Raw genomic sequence first — 22,773 nt, 5'->3', positions numbered from 1 at the left:
AGTCATATAAATTGCTCATGCTTTTTATATGTTTAATTGTAGATCTTGTTAAAGATTGACATATTTTCCCCCTATTTGTCAGTTCTTCGCACAGCATTGGTGTTTATTTTGCTGATATTTACTACGCACATGTATCTCTGCCACACAAAGAAAGCTAAGAAAGGCCAAGTTACCTGCAGCATTTAGGGCTGCTATAAGGTTTAACTGTTTTGTGGATTGCTTTGTGTTTTCTGTAACTGGGGCTATTTATTTGGAATTTTGGAGACTTTTTTAAAAACTGTCATTCTGCCATAAATCAGTCTTTTATGTTGCTGAGGTAGAAGGACAGCCTGGTTGAGGAGAAAATGCTTTTCCTCTTCATATACCTAGGAGAATGTTTTCGTTTAGCTCAACCATGCGGGACTGCCTTAAATATCTTAAAAGGGATCTGGTTGTATTGTGATGAAATAGCTGTGTTCCAGGGGGCAAGAAGTGACTGAAACAACTAAACTTTTGTCCAGCTGCACACAGACACTTGTGCTTGCTCAATATTTACCCTCATTCCCCAGAAGTGCTTCCTCCAATACTAGGAACCTTCCCCACAGACAAGACTTTACCTTCCACAACATCCCCTCCTATTTGTGGGGACTCCACCCGCTCACCTGCTGACTGCCATAAGAGGGTAAGGTGAGCATATTTGTTGTCCCATAGTTATTGCAGGAATATTTGAAAGCGCTGAGACAGTAACAGTGATCATTACACAATTACAAAGTATGCCACAATTTTTGTTTCTCCCCACTTGGTCCAGCCCAGCCCTATCCTGCTTCTCTCACCCATACTCTGCCATTTCCACCTTTTTCTCCTGAGCACAGTGGGCAGGACAGCATGGGGGGGACCTCCTCCCTGGCACTGGGAAAAGTGAGGAAGAAGAAGACAAATTTTACCAGGGCAGGAAATTCTGCATGTCTGGGATTGAGGGAGAATAAGGGCATCTGTTGATGCGTCCTATTTTCCCAGTTTTGCAGAATAGCAAGTCCCAGAGTCCCTGGAAGCCTGACTGACTAATCTGGAAGTTTAACAGTAACATGATTTTTTATGGTGTCACAAAAGATTTGAGTGGTGCTGCCCACATGACTGCTTTAGAGTGGGGGAGCCATGTGTTGGAGTCCTCAAGGCAAGTAGTGCAATTTCTTAAAAATAAGCAAAAAATGTTGCTTTCCTCTGTTATTTCCTTAGAAAAAAAGGGTGTTGGGGGGGAAATACTATAAAAAAGTATTGTTTTCAATGCCACTAATAGAACTGTATCTTGAAAAGCTGGAAATGCATGTGCATAAATCACAGAATGACAGAATTTCTAGGTTGGAAGAGACCTCAAGATCATCGAGTCCAACCTCTGACCTAACGCTAACAGTCCCCACTAAACCATATCCCTAAGCTCTACATCTAAATGTCTTTTAAAGACTTCCAGGGATGGTGACTCCACCACTTCCCTGGGCAGCCTTTTCCAATGCCTAACAACCCTTTCGGTAAAGAAGTTCTTCCTAATATCCAACCTAAACCTGCCCTGGCGCAACTTTAGCCCATTCCCCCTTGTCCTGTCACCAGGCACATGGGAGAACAGACCAACCCCCACCTTGCTACAGCCTCCTTTAAGGTACCTGTAGAGAGCGATAAGGTCACCCCTGAGCCTCCTTTTCTCCAGGCTGAACAAGCCCAGCTCCCTCAGCCGCTCCTCGTAGGACTTGTTCTCCAGATGAAGTACTCAGTTTGGTCCTACATAAACCATACAGTTCATCCCATGCATGCAAAAATTTAGGTATCTTCTAAAGGAAAACAGGAAAGTCACCTCACTTTGTGTCAAAGCTCATTTCATTTGGTGTCAGATCAAGTACTGCTATTTTAAGTAAAAGAGCAAGTTCAGATATCAGCTATCATGATTACGATAAAGTTACTAGGAATGATAATTTCCATGCCCAATATGAAAAAGGCAAATCATGTTTATTCTGGGTGTTGTCTCACATATGCTTTTAAACATATCCTTATGGAACCAAGCCTCTGGTTACAGGGGTTGACTTGAGGCTAGGTAGGGAGCCAGAATGTGACATGGAACCACCGTGCTGACAGATTTGCACTAAATCCAGGCAGCTTGCAGTTACTGAAACGTTTCCCCTGGAACCTTAAATGTTGTTAGCAGTAGGATAATGTAAGTGTGGCAGAAAAACAGTTTTGGGTTCACTGAGCCTGAATCAGTTTTCATGTTTTTAATATCTTACTAGCTTTTGCTATCTTCACTATTTTTACCATCGTGGTGTCCCAGGAGCCTATTTTGTTTTCAAAGGCAAATCCTTTATTGTAACTTATGTTAGGTAATTCTAGGACATTTCTAGGTATGATGCAATTTAGGCTGAAACCTAATTTTGAAGAAGACCTTGTCCATTGTCCAGCAAATCATTAGTATTGGGAAGGTGTCCTAATCACCAAGCTGTCAGGTAAAATTGTACTACCACAAACTGTGTTCAAATGACTTTCATAACCAGCATTAAAAAAATTGAGAAATGCAGTTCCAGAAGTGTCAATTTAAGAGAGTCCTCAGAAGCAACAGATGCTCCTTTACTTCCTAAAGTTTGATTCTGCTGGCCCTAACAAGGATTTTTTTTCAAGACACGTCATAAAATCATAGAATGGTTGAAGTGGGAAGGGACCTCTGGAGGTCATCTGTTTCAACACCCCTCCTCAAGCAGGGTCACCCAGAGCAGGTTGCCAACAACCATGTCAAAGTGGCTTTTGAAGTTCTCCAAGGACAGAGACTTCACAGCCTCATTGGGCAGCCTGTGCCAATGCTCGGTCACCCACACAGCACAGAAGTGCTTCCTTATGTTCTTCCTCCTGTGCTCCAGTTTGTGCCCACTGGGCATCACTGAAAAGAGTATGGCTCCATCCTTTTGCACCCTTCCACCAGGATTTATATACATAAGGTCCTCCCCAAGCCTTCTCTTCTCCAGGCGGAACAGTCCCAGCTCTCTCAGCCTTTTCTCATAGGGGAGGTGCTCCAGGCCCTTCATCATCTTAATGGCCCTTTGCTGGACTCTCTCCAGAGTGTCCACATCTCTTTTGTACTGGGCAGCCCAGAACTGGACCCAGCACCCCAGATGTGGTCTCACCAGTGATGAGTAGAGAGGAGGGATCACCTCCTTCCACCTTCTGGCAATGCTTTGCTTAATGGATCCCAGGATGCCATTAGCCTTCTTTGTGGCAAGGGCTCATTTCTGGATCATGTTCAGTTTGGTGTCTGTCAGGTCTTCTTCTGGCAGCCTGCTTACCAGCTGAGTGGCCCCAGCGTGTCCTGCTGCATGGGACTGAACCCCGGGTGCAGAACCTTGCACTTCCCTTTGCTGAACTTCATGAAGTTCTTTCCAGCCCATTTCTCCAGCCTGTCCAGGTCCCTCTGGATGGCAGCACCTATCGGTTTTGTGCCATCTGCAAACTTGCTGAGGGTGCCCTCTGCCCCATCATCCATATCATTAATGAAGATGCTGAACAGGTGTGGACCCAGTATTAAACTACCCTAGCACTCCAGCTGTACACTCCCTAGTATAAGACCTCATTCGTGCTCCAGCTGGCAAGTCTAGTCCCTCCTGAGCTGAAGTCTCTGAATCTCACAGCAGTAAGTCATGCCCTGTTTTCTAAGTGTTTAAATTGTTGGGGCTTCCACCAAGGGTCAGGACTAGAAAGCTTAAGTGCCAAATCACTCTTGTCAATCTAGTTCAATCCTGGTAGTTTTCTCTGGTTCTCCTAGCAGAATTTGGCTTATGGAGTCTAACAATACTTTTATTAATAAGAAATCTGGATAAATATGGACTTTATTGGACAACTAGTAATTGGCTTAATGAGAGACAGATGCGTGGAATCTTTGTATTGTCTTATAAGGGAAATATTTATATAGAGACTCAAATTTTAAAAAGTTGGGTTTTATGGAGGGATGCAGAGAATAAAGGCATCTGCTGCTATTCAACAGAGTTTTTATAATGTTGGCTTGCCTCAATTAATCTAGCTTGAGCGCAGTATTCTAATGAAAGAAAATGTAGAATAAAAATGTAGAACTGCAATGTATATAAATCTTGAAATGTCCACGAAGAGCTGATAAATTGCTGTATTTTGCTCAGTTTATGCAAAAGAGAAAATGAAGAAGCAGATTGCAAGAAACAAAATTATACATCAAGCCATTAAGCCTCAATCTTCATTACTGAAGAATTGTTTTGATATTCAGCAAGATCAGGGATTGAACAAAAGACTAGGTGACATGTTTGCAAGGGTCCTGCACATCAGGAAGAATTACACATAATAATGCCATAGATGTGATCTAAGTTCAGAACTATGGTTATTCCTTTTCTGTTCTTAGAGCTGTGAATGTAAACAGTATCTTGCACAATTTTTCTCTGTGACTAACCCTTCATTTGTTTGTTGAGTTTCTTTCTGGTTTTCGCAATCCATCTGCATTATTGCATGGACTTCATAGCTTTTCAGTTTGCTTCCTTACTCTGTAAACAACTCACCTTTTTGTCTTTGCTGTATTATGCTTTTGGAAAAAAAAAAAAAAAAAAAGGCACTTTTTCACTTTTTTTTCATAGAATCACAGAATATCCCAACCTGCAAGGGACCCACAAGGATCATTGAGTCCAACTCCTGGCTTTTATATGTTTTCAGTGAATACTATATTTGGTTTGTTATTTTTCTAAAACTGTGCTGTTACTTGCACATAGAAAGTGTGAAACACTACGAGAGTAGAGATATACATCCTTGTTGCACATCCGTCCTGTAAGTAACTAATGACACTCAAGTTGCCATCCCCTGCATTATTGTTGGCTATTGATCTTTTTCTGTTAGTGCAATACTTATTTCACTGGCAGAGGATATTGAAAGATTGTATGCTGTGTGAGTGATACAGAAGAAGAAGGAAGAAGAGAAATTTGCTCTGGGACTTACAGAGATCTCCATTGTATTGCACATGGTCAATACATGTTTGGAAGACTTCTAAAAACTCCTTAAAAATTTCTTTCTCAGGCATCAGGAATATACTAGCTGATTCCATGGAAATTTAGGTGACTGTCAGTAAGCTTCTGTGGATATGTGCCATGGTGAAACTAGTTTGTGTATCACATGTTTTTACTGATCCGGTGGCAAAATACTGGCACGGTGTATGTGATGTTAGATTAATGATGTAGAAGTGGTCCTCAAGTGGCAGTCTTTAGGAACAACCCCTTTTCCCCTCCTTCATTGTTAAGCCTGAGAACTTCCACTTCCCTTTATCCATTAGCTGAGTCTGGGTCATTTCAGTAGCCTGGGATCCTATGTATTAGATACTTGAATGAACTGTCTGTTTTCTAAGCATGGTTGATAAATTGTTTCAGGGATACATCTCTTGGAATTAGAGATGTGCTGTATATACATTTCAGATATCAAAATAGGAAATTTGAGTTTGGCAAGCTGCTGCTACTCATTAGTGCATCTAACCAGGCACTCTTCCTTCTAACAAGTAGTCTTGGGGCTGTATTGAAATGCTGCTGTCTGTCAGCATGCAGTAAGCATGCTAAAAATGATTAGGTTAACAACTGACAGCAACACGTGTCATCATTGTCAATCCCATTACTACCGTGACTATTATTATGCTGTTTATATGCTTTTAAATACTCTGCATTGTACTTGCAGTATAGTTCCTCAGTGCAGCGTGGAATTTTCCAGGACCACCAGCATTTTTTTTTTCGAAGTTTTTCCCCCCTCACTCCTTTCCAGTAAGTATGGAGCTGTGCAAATGGAAGATGACTGGCAGGAAGCAGTCACGCAGCGGCAACCTGCGGAGGGATGTTTGGGAAAAAAAGAAGCATAGCTTTAAAGCCAGAGCCAGGAGTTCCAACTAGTGAAGGAATGGGAGCTCCCACCACTGTGGAAACCCTCAGTGGCTCTGCTGTGATCAATCTATTGCTGCACTCCCCTGAGCAGAACAGCATAGCGAGCAATAGGCACAGGGGCTGGATGCCAGCCAGGCAAAGTGGGAAATAGACACATAGCTTTACACAGAAAATCTTCTTCTTTAGAACAAGGAAAATGATAGATTAAAAGTCGAACTTAGAGGAAGGAAAAAGTATCTTTGTATTTGCTAGCAAAGACTGTGTTTGCAAACAAGCAAAGCAGACACCAAGGCACCAAAGTTTCCTGTGAAGATCAAAAAATGTAATGAACCAGCACAATGGAGTGCTATCATTTTTTTCGAAAGGGCAATGCAAGTAGACCTTATTATCTATTTTAGCCTAGCCTAGTAGTCTTATTTCCCTTGAAAAGTGTTATCTTATCCACTGGGAAAAACAAAAGTTTGTGTTCCATCTGTGCACACCAGTGTACTTGGACTTTTATCTTGTAGCTTATGAGGATATAACGGTTGCCCCTTTGCAGAATTAAAACCTTATTATGTGAGCTTTGTTTCTTTCTTATCTTTTGTCCAAACTATATGAACTGGAGTGGCCTAGATACACTCATGAAAACCCTCGAGGCTCACTTAGTGAGCAGACTCTGAGGGGTGCTTTATCGCGTCTGAAAGGTTAGATCAACTGTGTGTACATTACAGCTTGGCTAAAGATAGGAGGGGGTTTGTTCACTTTTCAAATTCAACATTGATTTGCTTTTGTTTCCTTGCCCCACATGCTGCTTTTTGTTACATTAGGGAATATTATTCCATTCAAGGCCTTTCCAAATTGTGTAGTTCTAAATCAGAAACAGCGTGTCTATACAGAGGATTTTTAAATGTTGCCAGGTTTTCTTTGCTTGGGTCAGTTGATAATTTAAAGAGTCAGGCATTTCTTGTGAATTCTGAGCTTGGCTCAGACTGCCTCAATTATAGTGATTTATTCAGATAAAAACAGGAAAAAAATACTACTGGTTTTGTTATGAATGTGTCATAAGTCACCTTTCTTATCACTGTTATGTGTCCACCAGTTCAATGTCAACCACCTTTTATTAGAAATAATCTTCAACAAGTGGATGACAGAAGTACACAGGTATTAAATAAATAGTATCTACTCCGATAATACAGTTACTCAAAGAGTAGTCTCCTGGCTTATAGTGTTGATCAAGTCCTTTTGCCATAAAAAGTATTTCCCCGTAATCCAGCAACAGCTCCTTAGAATCCTTAAGCTTTATTTTATTCATTACATAGAATATGTAGGCAATGAGTAGAGTAAGTCTTATTAATCACTACCTAAAACATGAGTGAACACAAAGGTGTGATTACTACAGAAAGCTTACTACTGCAACTAAATGCATTTGTTTAATGACTAAAAATATTTTCACTTCTTTTCCTCTTCTTCCTCTTCCCACTTCCCTTCTTCTTATCTTCATCCTTTTCTTTCTCTTTATACTTTTCTTTTTCTTTTTTTCCTTTTTCTTCTTTTTCTTTTTCCTCTTCTTTTTCCTCTTCTTTTTCCTTTTCCTCTTCTTTTTCTTATTATGTTTTAAACCAATTGCAAACTCTTACTATAGGAAGGAAAAAAAGCAGTAGTTCATGCCTACTGTTTTCATTACACATTGTATCTTTATATTCTGCTTTAATAACATTTCATTAGCTCTTTGAAACTGTTCCCTGGGGCAATCTTTTATTATTTGAAAAGTAAATCAAACATCACAATGATAATTTTTAGGAGGAAAATGCCAGAATATTTAAATCTTCAATTAATTTTTGAGTTAAAACTTGAAGCACTCAGAAAGATCCAAAACAGTATTCTCAAAGCTCTATGGCACCTAGAAGCTCTTTCTAGAATCCACATGCTTGCTCACACTTCTGTTTAACAGAGAAAATCAAAGAGTGCTGTACTTCTGAGTTCCGAGTAGTGTTGTGGGAAAAACATTTTGCTTGGCATAAAGGCACTTGAAAAATAGTTTCTTGATTAAAAATTGGAAGTAAAAACCAAGCAGTGATACAAAGAACTCATCAGAAATGCACTTTTCCAAATTCTAATAGAGAAGTGATGCACAGGAATATAGATAACCTTATTTAAATGAAAGTAACTCTAAACAGAGGGAAAAGAAATTTGATTAAACTGAGTTTGGCAGCAACTCTTCAAAGCACCAGGTAATAGCAACTCCCCTATTATTAGAGATAAGATATCCTTTAATGGAGGAAAGTAAGATAACTTTTCAAAGAGGTCGAAAGAGACAAACAGTAATAGTGGTGCTGGTGGTAGTAGTAGGAGCAGTAGTTTCATTAACCTCCGTGAATTAAGTCATAGTTAGATGCCTGCATTAGCAGAGTTGATGTTTCCAGCCTTCATCCAGTATCTTAAGATACTTCTCCTTTTTGGCCCCGTTCATCATAGCGATCAGGCTGAATACTTTTCTTTTGTCCCAGTCATTTGAGGCATTCGTGTTACCCTTCCAAAAATGGTATAAAAAGTTTAGAATTTACCATAAAACCCTTATCCACACATTCAGTGCACTTTGTAACCTTGATTCCTGCCACTTTCTGTGTAAATACCTGTGTCTTGGTAAACAGGAATTCTCATTAAGAAATAAAATAACTCCATGCCATCTTTTAGTTGTGTAATGTGCAAGTGACACGTGTAATTGCATCCTTTTGAACAACATAGAGAGCAGAGAAGGAGATAGCAAAGTTAGTGAATAATGAAGCAGATAATTTTGTTCACAAAAGGATGGATAGTGCCTTTGTGGTGATCAATGTTCTCTGTATTTTCCCAGAAGAGGTTTCCTATCAAAGCACAGAAGTAGTTGGTATTCAGTGTAGCCTACACAGGTTCACTTTATTGTTTTACAGACATTACAGTCACGAATGTTGCTCAAGTTCAATCTTCTTGAAAATGTACAAGGTATGATAGTTGTGGACAAACCTTTTAATTATGTGATGTTTAAAAAAAGTGGGGTAGTAATAGGGAAATTTACTTACGATAAAGACATGTTGTACATAAAACCTATTTATTAAATCCACTAAAGCAGGAAATCCATTTTCACAAGAGGAAATAAGCACTTCTTGAGACCAACTTTAACTGTTTTACACACAAATTAATATATCCTGCACATGATATACAGTACAAGTGTGCATATTTTATCCAGAGGGTCCTTTCTATAAAAAAGGATCATAAAATCCCATCAACATAGGATATTTTTCTGCTGGAGTTAAATCGGGAAGATTAATGAGGTTAAGTTATTGATATCTGGTATGCCAGGGAATAAGTTCTAAATTAGAATTTTAATTGTATGTTCTATTGCAGTCCTTCTACTAATTCACATTTCACCATATTCCTAAAATCTTTCCTTATAGGGAAGTCTTAAAGAATTTTAAAGGAATTAAAGTAATGGAGTTTTTAAAACTTAAGTAGGTAGAATAGAAATGGTTCTGAAAGTATATAGAATCTAGGTTATCTATCAAATTTTTAGATGAATCCACAAAATCTTTAAATATTTATATTCCTGCTCTTTAATTGTGCAAGTAAACTTCAGGTGTAGCAGTGTTAGATAGGAAATTACATTGATGTATCTCATAAGTAGTTTGGTTTTAAAATTGTAAGGAAGGTAACTTGACATTTGCTTTTACACTATTGTTGTTTGAGACCAAATGACAGTGTGGAGACAAAATTGACTTAGATATCAAAATACTTCAGTCACAGATAAATCCAATTTTATAAATTACATGACTTTGCTGTTCTGCAGGAGAGAAGACGTGGTCCAGTAGAGAAGTCGGGTGGGTCTGCGTGGTTGTTGCAGCCATGCCATGCACCCTACTGCAGCATCTCACAGAAGGTGCTTCCCTTGTCCTCTGAGTCCTTGCCCTGAGATATCCTGGCCAATGCCAGATCTAAACCCAGGCAGAGAATACCCAGTTCTTAATTATCTTGTTCAAATGTACTTGGTGCCTGAAAACTAGCTGTCACCACGGCTGACACTCACGATCTGCTATTCCTGAAGGTGTTCGACAGCTTCTTGACTTCCCCAGTGATTGGGGGTCACTTGCATTTAAGTTACCTTTCTACTCTTATAACTCAGCTACTCTCTTACCCTGTAGCATTAACTAAAATTCATATACATTTGCTAATGTGATAATCAACTAGGGCTAGCTCATGCTAACAGCCACAAGTATATCAATGTTATTAAAAACAGTATGCCAAAGCAGTTTAATCATTTTAATATGTTTTCATTATGCAGCTACAGCTTAACTAGACTGGCCAGCTTTCAAGGGAGTACCAAAGCCTGTGACTTCAAAAATACAAATGTGCTAGAAAGTATACTAGTTGAAACATCTTTCCTCTGAAAAATGAGCACACCAATACAGCTTGTATCATATTTTGTCTTACCACATGGTTTTGTTCCTGTTTTTTAAAATCTGAATTGGTAAATCATTCTGCAATTGGAGGAGGAGGTGACAGTTCCCCTTCCATTTCCTCAGCATTTAAGGTAGGCAATGACTATGATGTTTAGTGCCTCAGAAGACCAAAAAGTCTTTTGCTTTTCTACTCTTTCTCTCAGGTGTTCTGTAAGCTAACCTAAATGCACCTAAGGAGGAAAAGACTGTTTCCTACTTTAGCCAACTCTTTATGCAGGCATTTATGCATCTGTTAATTCATGAATCTTTTTGTTTGGTTGGTTTGTTTTTTGTGTTTTTTTATTATTATTATTATTATTTTGTTTTGTTTGTTTTTAGATTTGTTTTTGTATGTTTGTTTGTTTCACAATAGTTTAATAAGTCCTAACCACATAAAGGAGCAGCAATCAGGAATAATATCAGAGAGTCGCTGTAGTTAGGATAATAATTGTGTATCTGCTTTAGGAGTGGTTTGCACCTTTAATCTCACACTCAGAAAATGGTATGTACACTAACAGCCTAATTTTTCCAGAAAATTTCTAGCAGAACAAGTCTAGGAGATAACACCAATATATTCTATTTGCAGCATTCTGTATTGTTTTGTTTGTTTGTTTGTTTTTATTTCTTCCATGTTCAGACCTAGGTTACAGTAACACACTGATAAATGCTTTATAAATGCTGAAGGCAGTTTACATTGATTAGATAGATTTTTACATTGGCTCCTGCAACAGACAGTTTTCAAGGGCAGGCATAGTAAAATGTTTTTTAAAATTCCATTATTTGAAAACTGGACATAATTCTCAGTGATTGAAGCTGACAGAGGAGGAGAATCTGATAGTGAATATATTCTCTGGTGACATGCTGTCATCCACAAATTCTTTCAGTGACCAAAGCAATGATTGAAGTATGAAGAGCTGCTTGCATACAGTGAGTTGCCATCAGTGAAATCATTTACCACTGCTCACAAACACTTGGGGTGATCTATTACCTGCAGGTGATGCATTTTCAATGATAAAATCTTCCCTCAAAGTGACTAGAAGATTAAAAATGTTCCATAGCTTGGACCTCTCTGCAGTTTTCTTTAATGTAATAATCCCATGACTCTTCCTTCTCAGTTCCGTAATAATCCAGATTCTCAGTTATCATCAAAATGAGTGTAATGATTTCACTTTTTTGTTTCAAAATCCATTTGACGTTTTTAAGTAACAAGAACATCCTCATGTGCCAGATAGTTTTCAGGTTCCAAATGAGAATTCAAATAATGAAAAAGCAATGAACTGACAGATGTATAGACCTTATAAATATTACACTGTTCATTAAATGAGCTTGAAGGTCTTTGTCCTCCAAACATTTATGGAACTACTTAAAATATAGGGTGTATTTATTACGGTTTGTAAATACAAAGAAGAGTCTAACGCAACAATAGGATCTTAACTCAGAGTTTAATGGTTGCATTTTCTCCATCTGCAATCTCCACATATAAACTGGGCACAGCAGCAGTAAAGGGTGATATATATTTGGGTAAAACTAGTAATGTATCTTCACTATCCAATTCAGGGCATTTTAGGGATCTAATTTAGATGCGACTCTAAGGACCTATAGTAGAAATGCGAGTTTCTTATATAGCTAATTCAGTTTAGACAAGGACCTCCATTAGGACCTCCATTAGTTGTCTGTTCTGGCCTAAATTAGCGTGCATAACTCAGCATGTAGCTTGGAAAAAAAAACACCAGAGACATTTAAAACTTAATAGGTCAAATTACTCATTTTGTTAAAGTACATCTCAATCTGATCATCTAGAAATAGAAAATGGAAAAATGGACAGTAGCAGCAGAGAAACTTAGGGTCATTCAGGACAATCAAAAACCATACTGACAGCATAAGAAGTCATACATTTAAAAACAAATCCACATATCAGACTTATGATTGTTACACAGGGATGTATACATTTATTTGTACCTGTGAATAATATGCCTGTTTATTAAGTAGGCAGAATAAGAGTTCTGATGTCCTTAATTTCTCATTTCTTTGCTGGTGATTTTGTAAATGACATTGTAGGAGACTACACCGTTGTCACCTAGCAACTATGAAGTATTTTTTTGAAAAAGTTATCTTGGCTTTGGATTAATAATAAAAATAGTAATTGCACTCAACATTTTACATTTATAGACCTTAAAATGCTTACAAAGATGCATTATTTTTATTATCCTTAATTTGAAGCATGAAAAACTAGGATGGAAAGCGTGGTACCAGAAATGACAATCATCAGAGCCACAAATTGTATTTTGAAGATCTCACCCATAATCCAGACTTTTTGAACTGTACTTTTATATAGGTCCCTTCTAATATTTTCTGGTCTTATGAATTTTAAATGAGAAAAGGGAACCATTTTAAAAAATCGGTATTTGCAATGATTATCTTCCCCTCTTATTTGAGATATTGCAGTTATTTTCTAGTCTGAGGGTCACAGTGAATTAGCCCTTGGCAAATATTTAATTTTTAATGGAAACCACTGCAGCATTGAGTTAAAGCAAGTAAAAACTTCACATTCATCCTAAGATGATCCTGCTGCTGCATCACTGACCAGTTCTCATGTTGCATGTACTGCAGTTCTGTATATTTCAGTTGTTTTCAGAAACAGTGTTTTATCTTGATTATTGAAATATTTTCTAATAACAGAATGACAGTAGTCATTGCATACTGAAATGCTTGCTACAACAGCTGGTTTGAAAAGTATTTCATCTTTCAAATACATCATGGGGGCTGGGTAGCCAAGACTTTGTGTGATTTGAGTTAAAGAAATATGTATTTTAAATCATTTGAGAAATGTCCTACACACGTTTTCAGTTGTCCATTGCCCTTGCCAGGCATTTGGTGGAATGAAGCTGTTTGGGAACGTATTTCTTCCTAATATTGCACATTTTTAAGAAACTTTAAGGGATGAATTAGAATGAATAGCCACTAAGATAACGTGTGGGCTGCTGTGCAGCAGTGTCCCCAGAGAGTGATATGTCAGGAAAGACATTAAAAAAAATTCTGCAATGAAACACATATTTCTCACAAGTAAGGAAAGATCTTGACAGATCATCTGTTACGAGGTATCTGCTGTGTTCCTTACTTCTGGGACAAATGGGATTTCTCCTTGTAATTCATTGTGGATTATCGTTCTGTTGCAGTTTGTGTAACAGTAGCACATGGGGAATTTAGGAAATGACACTCCAGCTGTCTTTTACAATAACTGTTTCTTTTTATGCTTTCCCACTGTAATACCTCTCCTTTCAAATTATCCTTTCTGTACACTTCCCACTGAAATACCTGTGTGTATCCCAAAAAGAATTTTTAAAAATGGATCTACTTAAAGTCTATTTTCCCTATGTGACAGATTTTATTTCAGCCACTAATTTATTGATATATATATATTTATATATACACACACACATACATCTGGAGTTATTTTTCTATAATATATGTTCAATAAAGAAAGTGAAGTCAATATATAGGAGCTGGAAACGTAAATCTGTCTCCTAGTTTTCATTACAGTGTAAAATGTGATACAGATGTATTCTAAAGAACAAAATTATCTACACTGCAGATACATTATCAGGAGATATTTTATCTGTAGGGCTCATTAAGCCCTACAGATTATTTTCTGAAGTTCCAAACAGGTGAGATAAATTGAACCAATACATTTGCAGATGAGAAGCAGTTGAACTGCCCAAATCAGTACATTTCCTATCATGTATCTTCCCTGAATTTAACATCATACAAAAGCTTCCTCATTGTCTCTAGAGATTTACTCTAATCGATTGGTTTAAAGCAATTTCGTGAAAGTTCATTAGTGGGACATAGAGAAGTGGGAAGTCCCTGGGAGTATATTTGGGCCCTCCATGTTTCAAGGTGTAGATTTGGAAGCTGTAGCAATAGGACTCTTCCTCTGTAACAACGCGTGTAACGCTTAGTGATTTAAACCCAAAACCACCTGCTGGCCAATATCTTACGGATCCATTCTGTGAACTAGCCTCTAGGAGAGGGACTGTAAGAATACTAGAATTTTCTGCATGTTACCTGTCTGAAAGGCAAAATCCTGAATAAGATAGTTGGCCAAGGTCTAGATAGGATGAACGATTAATTTGTACTGTCTTTGGAGCTTTGTTGGTGAACATTTCCATTTCTATTTTGCCTAAACTGTGTTAATTATTCATCTTCCAGTGTTGTCTGAGAGTATGAACTTTGCAAGAAGTTGCGACATTGGTCATTGTCTTTGCCCATGGAGAGCAATTCCTTGTTCAGTGTGCCCTGGCTTGTTGCAAAAGTATTTTCCATCTAGCTTGAGTTGAGGGTGCTCTGGGGTTGAAGGGCTTGCTTAAGACACCATTGGCCGATAAATAATCACTGACATTTTTTGGCAAACTGCAACGAAGTTGTAAATCATCTTAAGATTTACAGGGTTCCGCTTCTCTATACTGGCAGGTAACTGCGTTTCTCAGAGCTATATTCAATAGCAATGTCCCATGGTTAAGAAAAAACTTACTAATAGTAGTGGGTTTTAGTCATTTCAATTTGTAAACCTTTAAATTTGTTGTAAGGAAGTGCAAAGGGATGTAGGGCAAACCAATTGTAACCATTTGGCAAGGTTTCTGTTTTTCTCAAGTTATTCTTCACAAATATTTTAAAAGCAATCCTTGTATTCCCAGGAGTTTTCAACTCATAAGTTGGAAATCACCACTCTAGTGAACATATTAAAAGAAAACTTGCTTTAGACATCAAATGTCCCCATGTTCCATTGACTTCAGCAAGAGATCATTTTGACTTTTATTCTCTTTACTAAGTGTATCTCTGGGATTTGAGCAACAATGCATTTTAAGTATGAGGGCAAAAGACACTGGTACTCTATTCACAGGCATTATCTATTTTAAACCACTCAGAAAGTGTTGAGGACTTGTGAGAGGCACAAGCTTCTCTACATTTTCCCTGTTTAGTTGAGAGTTAGCTGTTTCTGACTTCTGATACTGAAAAAGTAAGTGATGTGCATTCATGTTCCTCTTGAATCAAACATGAAATTTTACTGATCATTCCAGTGGAAATACCAAAACATGAGTTACCTTCTGCTATTGTCCTGGTAGAATTCCACTGGTTCATTTGGCAAGTAAATATTTTTATCCTGGAACGAGTGTCTCAATATGAAATAATAAAATGCATCTGTATTAAACGACTTACAAGTGCAGTGCATAAATTAAGAAATTGTGCAAATGCTATATGTCATAGGCTTGCTTGCTGCCCCTTTGCTAGCTTCTTTGTTTTATTAATGTAAACATCTATTTTGAGCACCTTCAACTTTCTCATTTTTATTGATTGTTAACTATAGCACAAAGTTCAAAGTTTGTGTGAATATGAGATAGATTATATCTTTCACAAAATTGTATTTTTATTCTCTGAAAAAAAAAAAAAAAAAAACACAACTTTCTGGTATAAATTGTGTTTGTAGAAAAGACACATATATGGTAGTTGAATCCAACTTTTTAAAAATATGTTTAGATGCATGAAGTGTCTGCCAAGAAGTAACCAAAAATTGTGGATATGATGAAAACTAAAATATTTTTGTACAGTGTGTAATTGTGCACTCAAATACTGGAGCAACTCCAGTACTGATGATGGAGCTATTTCAGCTTCATCTATGTGTATAAGAGAACTAGGCAAAGAATCTGGATAGCACAAGTGAAGGACTGCTAGTGTTGCAAGCATGCAACTTTGGAAAGGTTCAGTAGCATTTCACATGCAAATAATTCTTGCTGTTACACAAATAATCTCATATCACATTTTAGATAACATTTGGGGCTATGCATAAATGCCATTTAAATAGGAGAACTGTATTTTTGCTCAATAAAAGAATCAGTTAAATGACAATTTAACAACAGCACCCAGCAGTACTGTTTGTTCTCCTTGGTTTATCCATAAGGCAACTGTTACTGCATGCATTTCTTAATGTTACTTTCCTTCCTTTTTTTAGAGTTTCTTTGAAGGACAGTCTGCACCGTGGGATTCAGCTAAGAAAGATGAGAACAGAATGAAAAATAGATACGGGAATATCATTGCATGTAAGTGTTGACAACATAATTGTGCACTGTGTTAACTTCCTTTCAGAACTGGATAAGAATGGCCACCAGCCTCTTGCTCACATCAGGCTTATATTGCTTTTCTCTAATTAAGAACATAAAAGTGAGGGAAGAAGTTACATTTTTTTTTAGAAAACTGTCAGATTTAATGCATTTTCTCCACTAGCCTCCTATATACCTCCCATCCTGTGATCTACATTTGGCTAATAGAGAATGACATCTTTAAGCGATACTCAGCTCTGACAGCTCCCAGACTGCTCCTGGCAGCTTAGTGGAAGGGTACCCATGGTCTCATGGGCTGATCTCTTGACATTGGATGTTTGGATGATTGGATAGTTCTGAATGTTGTAGGAATGGACAATACTGCTGCTTAAGTGTTCCTTGATGACAGAGACAGCCATCCTGACTTACCTTCCTAATCCTATATGCAATGTAAGGGGAAAAAAAAAGAAAAGAAAAAAACCAACAGAGTATGTTTGTTTTACTTGAAACTGCTAAGTTTGATGAAGATTAGGTATACTGATAATCGAATAACTTTAGGGGATGATAGTGTGCTTTGGCGAGTGATCCCTAAATCTAGCATTATGTGATTGCAAAGCACTGTGGCAAGAGATGCTGTAAGTGAACACCAAGGCGGAAAATATCATGCTACTTACTGAAAAATAAATAAATAAATAAATAAAATATTCTAGGGAAATGTGAATATTGTGATGGGCTGTAGTATATGTAAAGGTGTTTACTCTTCATGGTTTACTAGCCATGGTTTTGTCTTCTATGCAAGCAATCGTTAGTGTAACTATCTTGTTATTCTGAGAGGATATAGCAATACATTAGATGGCTATCCTCATTTAAGTCAAAATACTGAAGGCATAAAAAAGAATATGAAAGAGCGTTCTCCACCTTTATGTTTACTCTTCCTTTGAGAACTTTTATTTCCAAACCAAGCCTGTGAACAATAGGTCTTCTCTCTTAGTCAGTGTTTAGCTTTGTCAGTCCCCTCTTTAATGTCACATAATACATTGCCTTTCGCTTTGACTCCCCTTGGCTGAAGTAAACAGAAGACTGATAGTGCTATATGTCTGAGGAAAGCAAGTGATGAGTAGCAGAGGGAAAACAAGTAAAAGATATTAGATACACAAATCAATGGCAATTACAAGTAATACTGAAGGCTCTCTGAGAGGGCAAATGTTACTGTGATCATTTGGATCTCAATTTACTTTTAATGTCATCAGTATTTAGCAAAGGGAAAGAGTTAAATGGAATTATCAATAACATTTCCTATTTACGTCTATAATACAAATACAAATTAAAATTAATTAGAGTAAAGGGCAGTATCTTAAAAGAGAGGCTGAAACTGCCCACAATTTGTCATCTGTTAAATAGATGTATGCAAATGAAGTAGTTAACTGTCTAATTACTTTGTGTAGTTTTCTGCTGATAAATGATTGCTTGGCTTAGAGTCTAAGAGTACAGTTTTAGAAGTCCACTTTTGAAAATTCATCCCAGATAGTTGTTTAAAGTATTGGCTTTAGCTTTTAACGCATTTTACTAAATTGCCTTTTTATGCTGTGTTTAAAGAATTAAAAATACAGATAGTTTAGATGCCACAGATTATGGCTATATGATTACAGTTAAATATATAATTTTTTTCTGTAAAGAGTTTAATGTATTTTTTTCTGTCCATTTATCCTCTTTGTTTAAATTTTCCCCAAGATACTGTTGTTGCATTATTGCTTGTAGTCATTATTGTTCTCCAAGGGAACTAAAACAAAAGCACCAAGCTACCAGAAATGCACAAGCTTGTCAAAATGGCAACATGCTTTACATTACCCAAGTGGTGTGCATTTAATTGGCTACAAGCATGCCCTACCCACTGTATGAAAGTAGCTAAAACTTGTGAGCCTCTGTTCAGCAAGCTGAATCATGACCACAGTCCAGTCCCCTACACAAAACATGTTCCTCCTTTATTGAACACAAAAGACTTTGTGTTTTTTCATTAACAACTAAAAAAAAATGGCATGAATATGCTAAATGAATCTTTTTTTACTCAAGAAAAAAATCTGTGTCCGTCCTAATAGTGTAGTGTTATGCATGGATTTTGGTAAAATCTATTATTTTTTTCCTCAGGAGAGATCTTCAGGTAATTTCAGGAAGGGGTTATGTATTTATTTTTACCTAACTCAACATTGACTAAATGAGAAGAGGATATTGATCACAGCTTTTAAAAGCAGCTAAAGATTTTAGCTGAGACATTTCTAAAAGGCTTGATTTGCAAAGAATCAGCAAGGCACTTCCCAAGAAAGTGTCATTGGCTAGGCATGCTAATCAACTGGCTACTCAAGGGGCTTGTTAGAGTTCACAGTCTTCAGACTGGCATACACATGTTGTAGGTAACATGATGGAAGCAAGATTAAAATGTGCATATTCATTATCTATTATCACTTTCTATAAAGACAAATGAATTCTAACATAACTCATTTTGAAAGCTTAAGTGATCAGTGCAAAATTAAATTTGATAGAGTGGTAACAAAATAACAGTGGAAAGTAGAGTATTTAAAAGCTACAAAAAATGTTAAGAGCAAGCTAAATTAGAAAGGAACAAAATAACCTAAAAATCTACACAATTAACATAGAGGCTATTTAAAGTCATTGTACACGTTTGAAGAATATCTGGCTTTTTTACCCGTTAGGCTTACTAAGACATAGACTTGGCATAAGCATGAGCATAAACATAGGAAGAATTTTTTGTTGTTGACTGAATAATTTTTTCAGGTTAAAAAGTGTTGCCATGGACCAAGGAGTTAACTGGAGTTTTCAAAGCAATAAAAAAGGGAGTCACTCCAGCTCCACTGCAAGTGAATGGGTATTGAACTGTTCATTATTTGAAGAATTCCCAGAAACTTAAGTGAGAATGCAGGATGTATGTGAGGAAAAAAAGGGGCAGAAAGGTTTTATGAAGATACATTATGAAGTAACTTACTTAGTTTTGCAAAATCTGAAGCAAAAATAATAGCAAGGAAAGAATAGAGTAAATAATAGAAGTAACAAAGTAATAATAATAACAAAAAAGGATAGTGCTGAGTATTATTCATTGGTATAAATCAGCCTAAAAGAACTAACAGGAAGTTGTCATTTTTAGGAAGTTACTCAATGGGAAATTTAACCTTGGTTTGCCCAATATGGAATTCATTGATGCACAAGTCATCAAAGACAGGATTTAATTGTCTAAACATAGTAGTGTCATTTCAGGTGACCTAAGACATCTGTGCATCTGTATATCCTGGGCTATGTAAAATAGAATGAGTGCTTGTTTTTGGACAATTAAATCTGACCCTTAGTACTCCAAGCAATATAAAAGTGGAGATATTTACTAGCCTGAGTTGTTCTGCTAAGAATGCTTTTAAAGAAATGATGCATGAAATGATGAAAATATGGATGAACAATGAATCCAATCTATCTTAACTTCTGGAGTCTGTTGACTTCAATAGAAGTTGGATCAGGTCCCAAAACCATAAAAACAGCAACCATGTCAGAAGATTAGAAAGTTCCTAATGTAGTATCTTTCTTAAGTAAGATGGACTTTTAGAATTAAGGACCTGTGAGCTGAACCTCTGTTCTGAAGAAACTGATAAATAGCTTAATTAAGCAGAGACTAGCACAGCACTTGAATAAGAGTAGCTTGATAAGGTCAGGCAGCCATGGGTTATGTAATGGAGGATCACATCTCTATAAATTTTTAGTCTTTGAAAACTGAATAAGAAGGCTGAAAAGGATGACCTGATGAACTTAATTGATTTGAATATCCCAACGTCTGTGGAAAAACTCATTCTCAAAGACAGTTGGCTGAAATAATCACAACAAACTAGCAATATATTAGGTGTGCAAAATCTAGAGCTGCAAAGCTGCAAAAAGTATATTTACTATATTTGGTTTACAGCTATATATACCCTTTCTCTCTCCCAGGGGAATCCCAGGAAAACAGACTAAGCTCTGAGATCTGTAGTCAATGAGACTTAGAGCATAATAGAGGTCGAAATCAAGAATTTTCCTCTTCCTTTCCTACTCATCCATTTGAAAATCTTCTGACTTGTCATTCTCAAACAGTGTTATTCTAAGAACCACTTGCCCTCTCCTTCCTCCTCCAGAACATGGGCAAATATTATGCTACTTCTGAAAAAAAAAATGTTTTTTAAACTCCTTCATGTTCTTTCACTATTTTTTGTTATTGTTTTGGATTTTTTGAGGTTAAAAAAAATAGCTATTGAGAACATGGGTGGCAGTTTCTCTTGTGCTCTAATGCTTGTTTCATTTACAAGAAAATAATGACAATCAGTAAGGTCTGTGGTCAGTTTTAAGTCAGCTAACAAGTGCCATTCAAAAACAATAATATATAGGTATCTAATTAGCAGAAGGAACTTGTAAATAAAGCAGCAGTAAAGAGACTATTTTCTACGTCTCCGTCCTTGGGATCATTGTCATGAGGCCCTTAAATTTCTTTAAAGTATTGTTTCATCAACAACTTGTGCAGCATTCTAGAGAAGCCACTGTGCTTGGTCACTTTTGAACCAAAAGAAGCATGTTCCAAATTCTCAGAGAAGAAAAAGCCCTACCAGCATACTGAGAAGCTTTTATGAGGCGGATGTAGCCTCTAGCATTTCTTAATCACCGCTGTGGCATCATAAAGTAAATGAGGCAGCTGACAAGAAATAAATTCATGCCCTGGTGTTTTGTATTGGAATTTGGAAATTAGAGTTTGAAGTGTTTGCAAACAGGTAGGATTCCTGGATAGATACAGATGGCCACCATGGAGCAAAAGTCAGTGGCAAAGTCATTATCTGACTGTGTGTTTTCTGTCATTATTTTATTTTGCTTTCTCCCTTACTGTAAACATAATGAGTTTTTCTAGAAACTGTGAGGTAGCAGTATGTCTTGTAGAATGACTCCAGCTTATTTTGGGTACTGGCAGAAACATTTCCAACTGAGTAAAACTTAGACAATGTTAATTATTTTGCTTACGAAAGGTATGGGGGTTATCAAGGCAAAATATAATAATAATAATTGCAATGGGTTGTAAATTAGAAATATTTAAGGCATTCAAATTGAAAATCAGAGACAATTTGGAAAGCCTCATGAATGACCAAAACGAAGATTTGTTGTTGATACAATTTTTTCATGGCCAACAAAACAATCATGAAGTTGCCAATAACAAGATTGTAGTTTGACTTTATTTTTATGTCATATTCATTAATGAATGTCTTTAATTACTTTTTTTTTCTCCCATTTGTTCCTGTTTCAGATGACCATTCTCGAGTGAGATTGCAGCCCATTGAAGGCGAAACAAACTCCGATTACATCAATGGAAATTATATTGATGTGCGTATACTGATGTAGTCAACAAACTTAGCATTGTGTTCAAAGAGTCAGCTCTTATTATTCTCGCATTATTCATATTGCGAGATATCACAGCTATCATATTGCGATTGATCACAGATATCATATTGCGATTGATCACAGATATCATATTGCGATTGATATCACAGCTAATATCAGTTGCTAAACATTGTCAGAAAGTGTTCTCTTTGAAAGCTAGGTGTTCACTAAAGGAAAAAAAAAGGCCTCAAAGGTTTTGTCAATAGGCAAATGAAAGGAGCTATTTCCTCAAACTGCCAATAGACTGAAATCTTGCCAGCAACGCTGTATGGCTACTTTGCCTGCTGGTGCTTATCTGGGCTAACAAAATGTTATTTTCACTTTCTGTCAACAACTTGGCATCATTCCACATTTAAAAGAAAGCTGTTTGCATATTAATGTGACAAAACTCTGTAATGCCTAATGCAGGGATTTGCAATCTCTTGTCATCTCTGCACTTTTAAGTTGCCTTCAAAGTATATTCTGCAGCTGTTAACCAGTACTTCTAATGCAAGCAAGACATTTCATTAAATATGTAGGCTGTTTAATTATTGAAGGTGGCTTCTTTGTTCATTCTGCATCGTGTTAACTTAATGTTTTACATTAGAATAAATTCTTTAAGAGACAAGGTGTTTTCGGTTGAAAGAATGAACTCAAAAGTAGAATTGAAAATCATTAGAAAGTCAATACTTTCTAAAGTCAGAAATCTGTGAATAGCAAAGATAATTATTTTATTATTTACATGTAATGCTAGATGTTTGGCTAACTGTTGCTTCGTAAGAAACAGTGTCTGCTAACGATTTCTTGTTCAGCAGTGACATCTTTCAAAAATGGTGTCATGGTTCACAGTTAAATTTAGTCACCAATACGAAACAGAAATGTAAGTGATGTTTTTCAGAGTACTAGAGGAAC

At 36.8% G+C, this 22,773-nt stretch overlaps 1 protein-coding gene across 6 annotated transcripts in view; it reads left to right on the top strand.

Moving 5' to 3' along the window:
• The window catches only part of PTPRM (protein tyrosine phosphatase receptor type M), a 464,463-nt gene that overhangs the window by 387,287 nt on the left and 54,403 nt on the right, over nucleotides 1–22,773 (top strand). For all 6 annotated transcript variants that reach the window (XM_084281573.1, XM_084281572.1, XM_084281574.1 and 3 more), the window contains 2 exons: nucleotides 16,347–16,434; nucleotides 21,749–21,825. In XM_084281573.1, the coding sequence (XP_084137699.1) occupies nucleotides 16,347–16,434; nucleotides 21,749–21,825 (165 nt within the window). The remainder of the gene's footprint in view (nucleotides 1–16,346; nucleotides 16,435–21,748; nucleotides 21,826–22,773) is intronic.

The sequence above is a fragment of the Netta rufina genome (genome assembly GCF_964035555.1).
Source record: "Netta rufina genome assembly, chromosome: 2".
Taxonomy (NCBI): Eukaryota; Metazoa; Chordata; class Aves; order Anseriformes; family Anatidae; genus Netta; species Netta rufina.
Note: the sequence above shows the minus strand (reverse complement) of the source record. Positions and strands in the feature narration are given on the sequence as shown.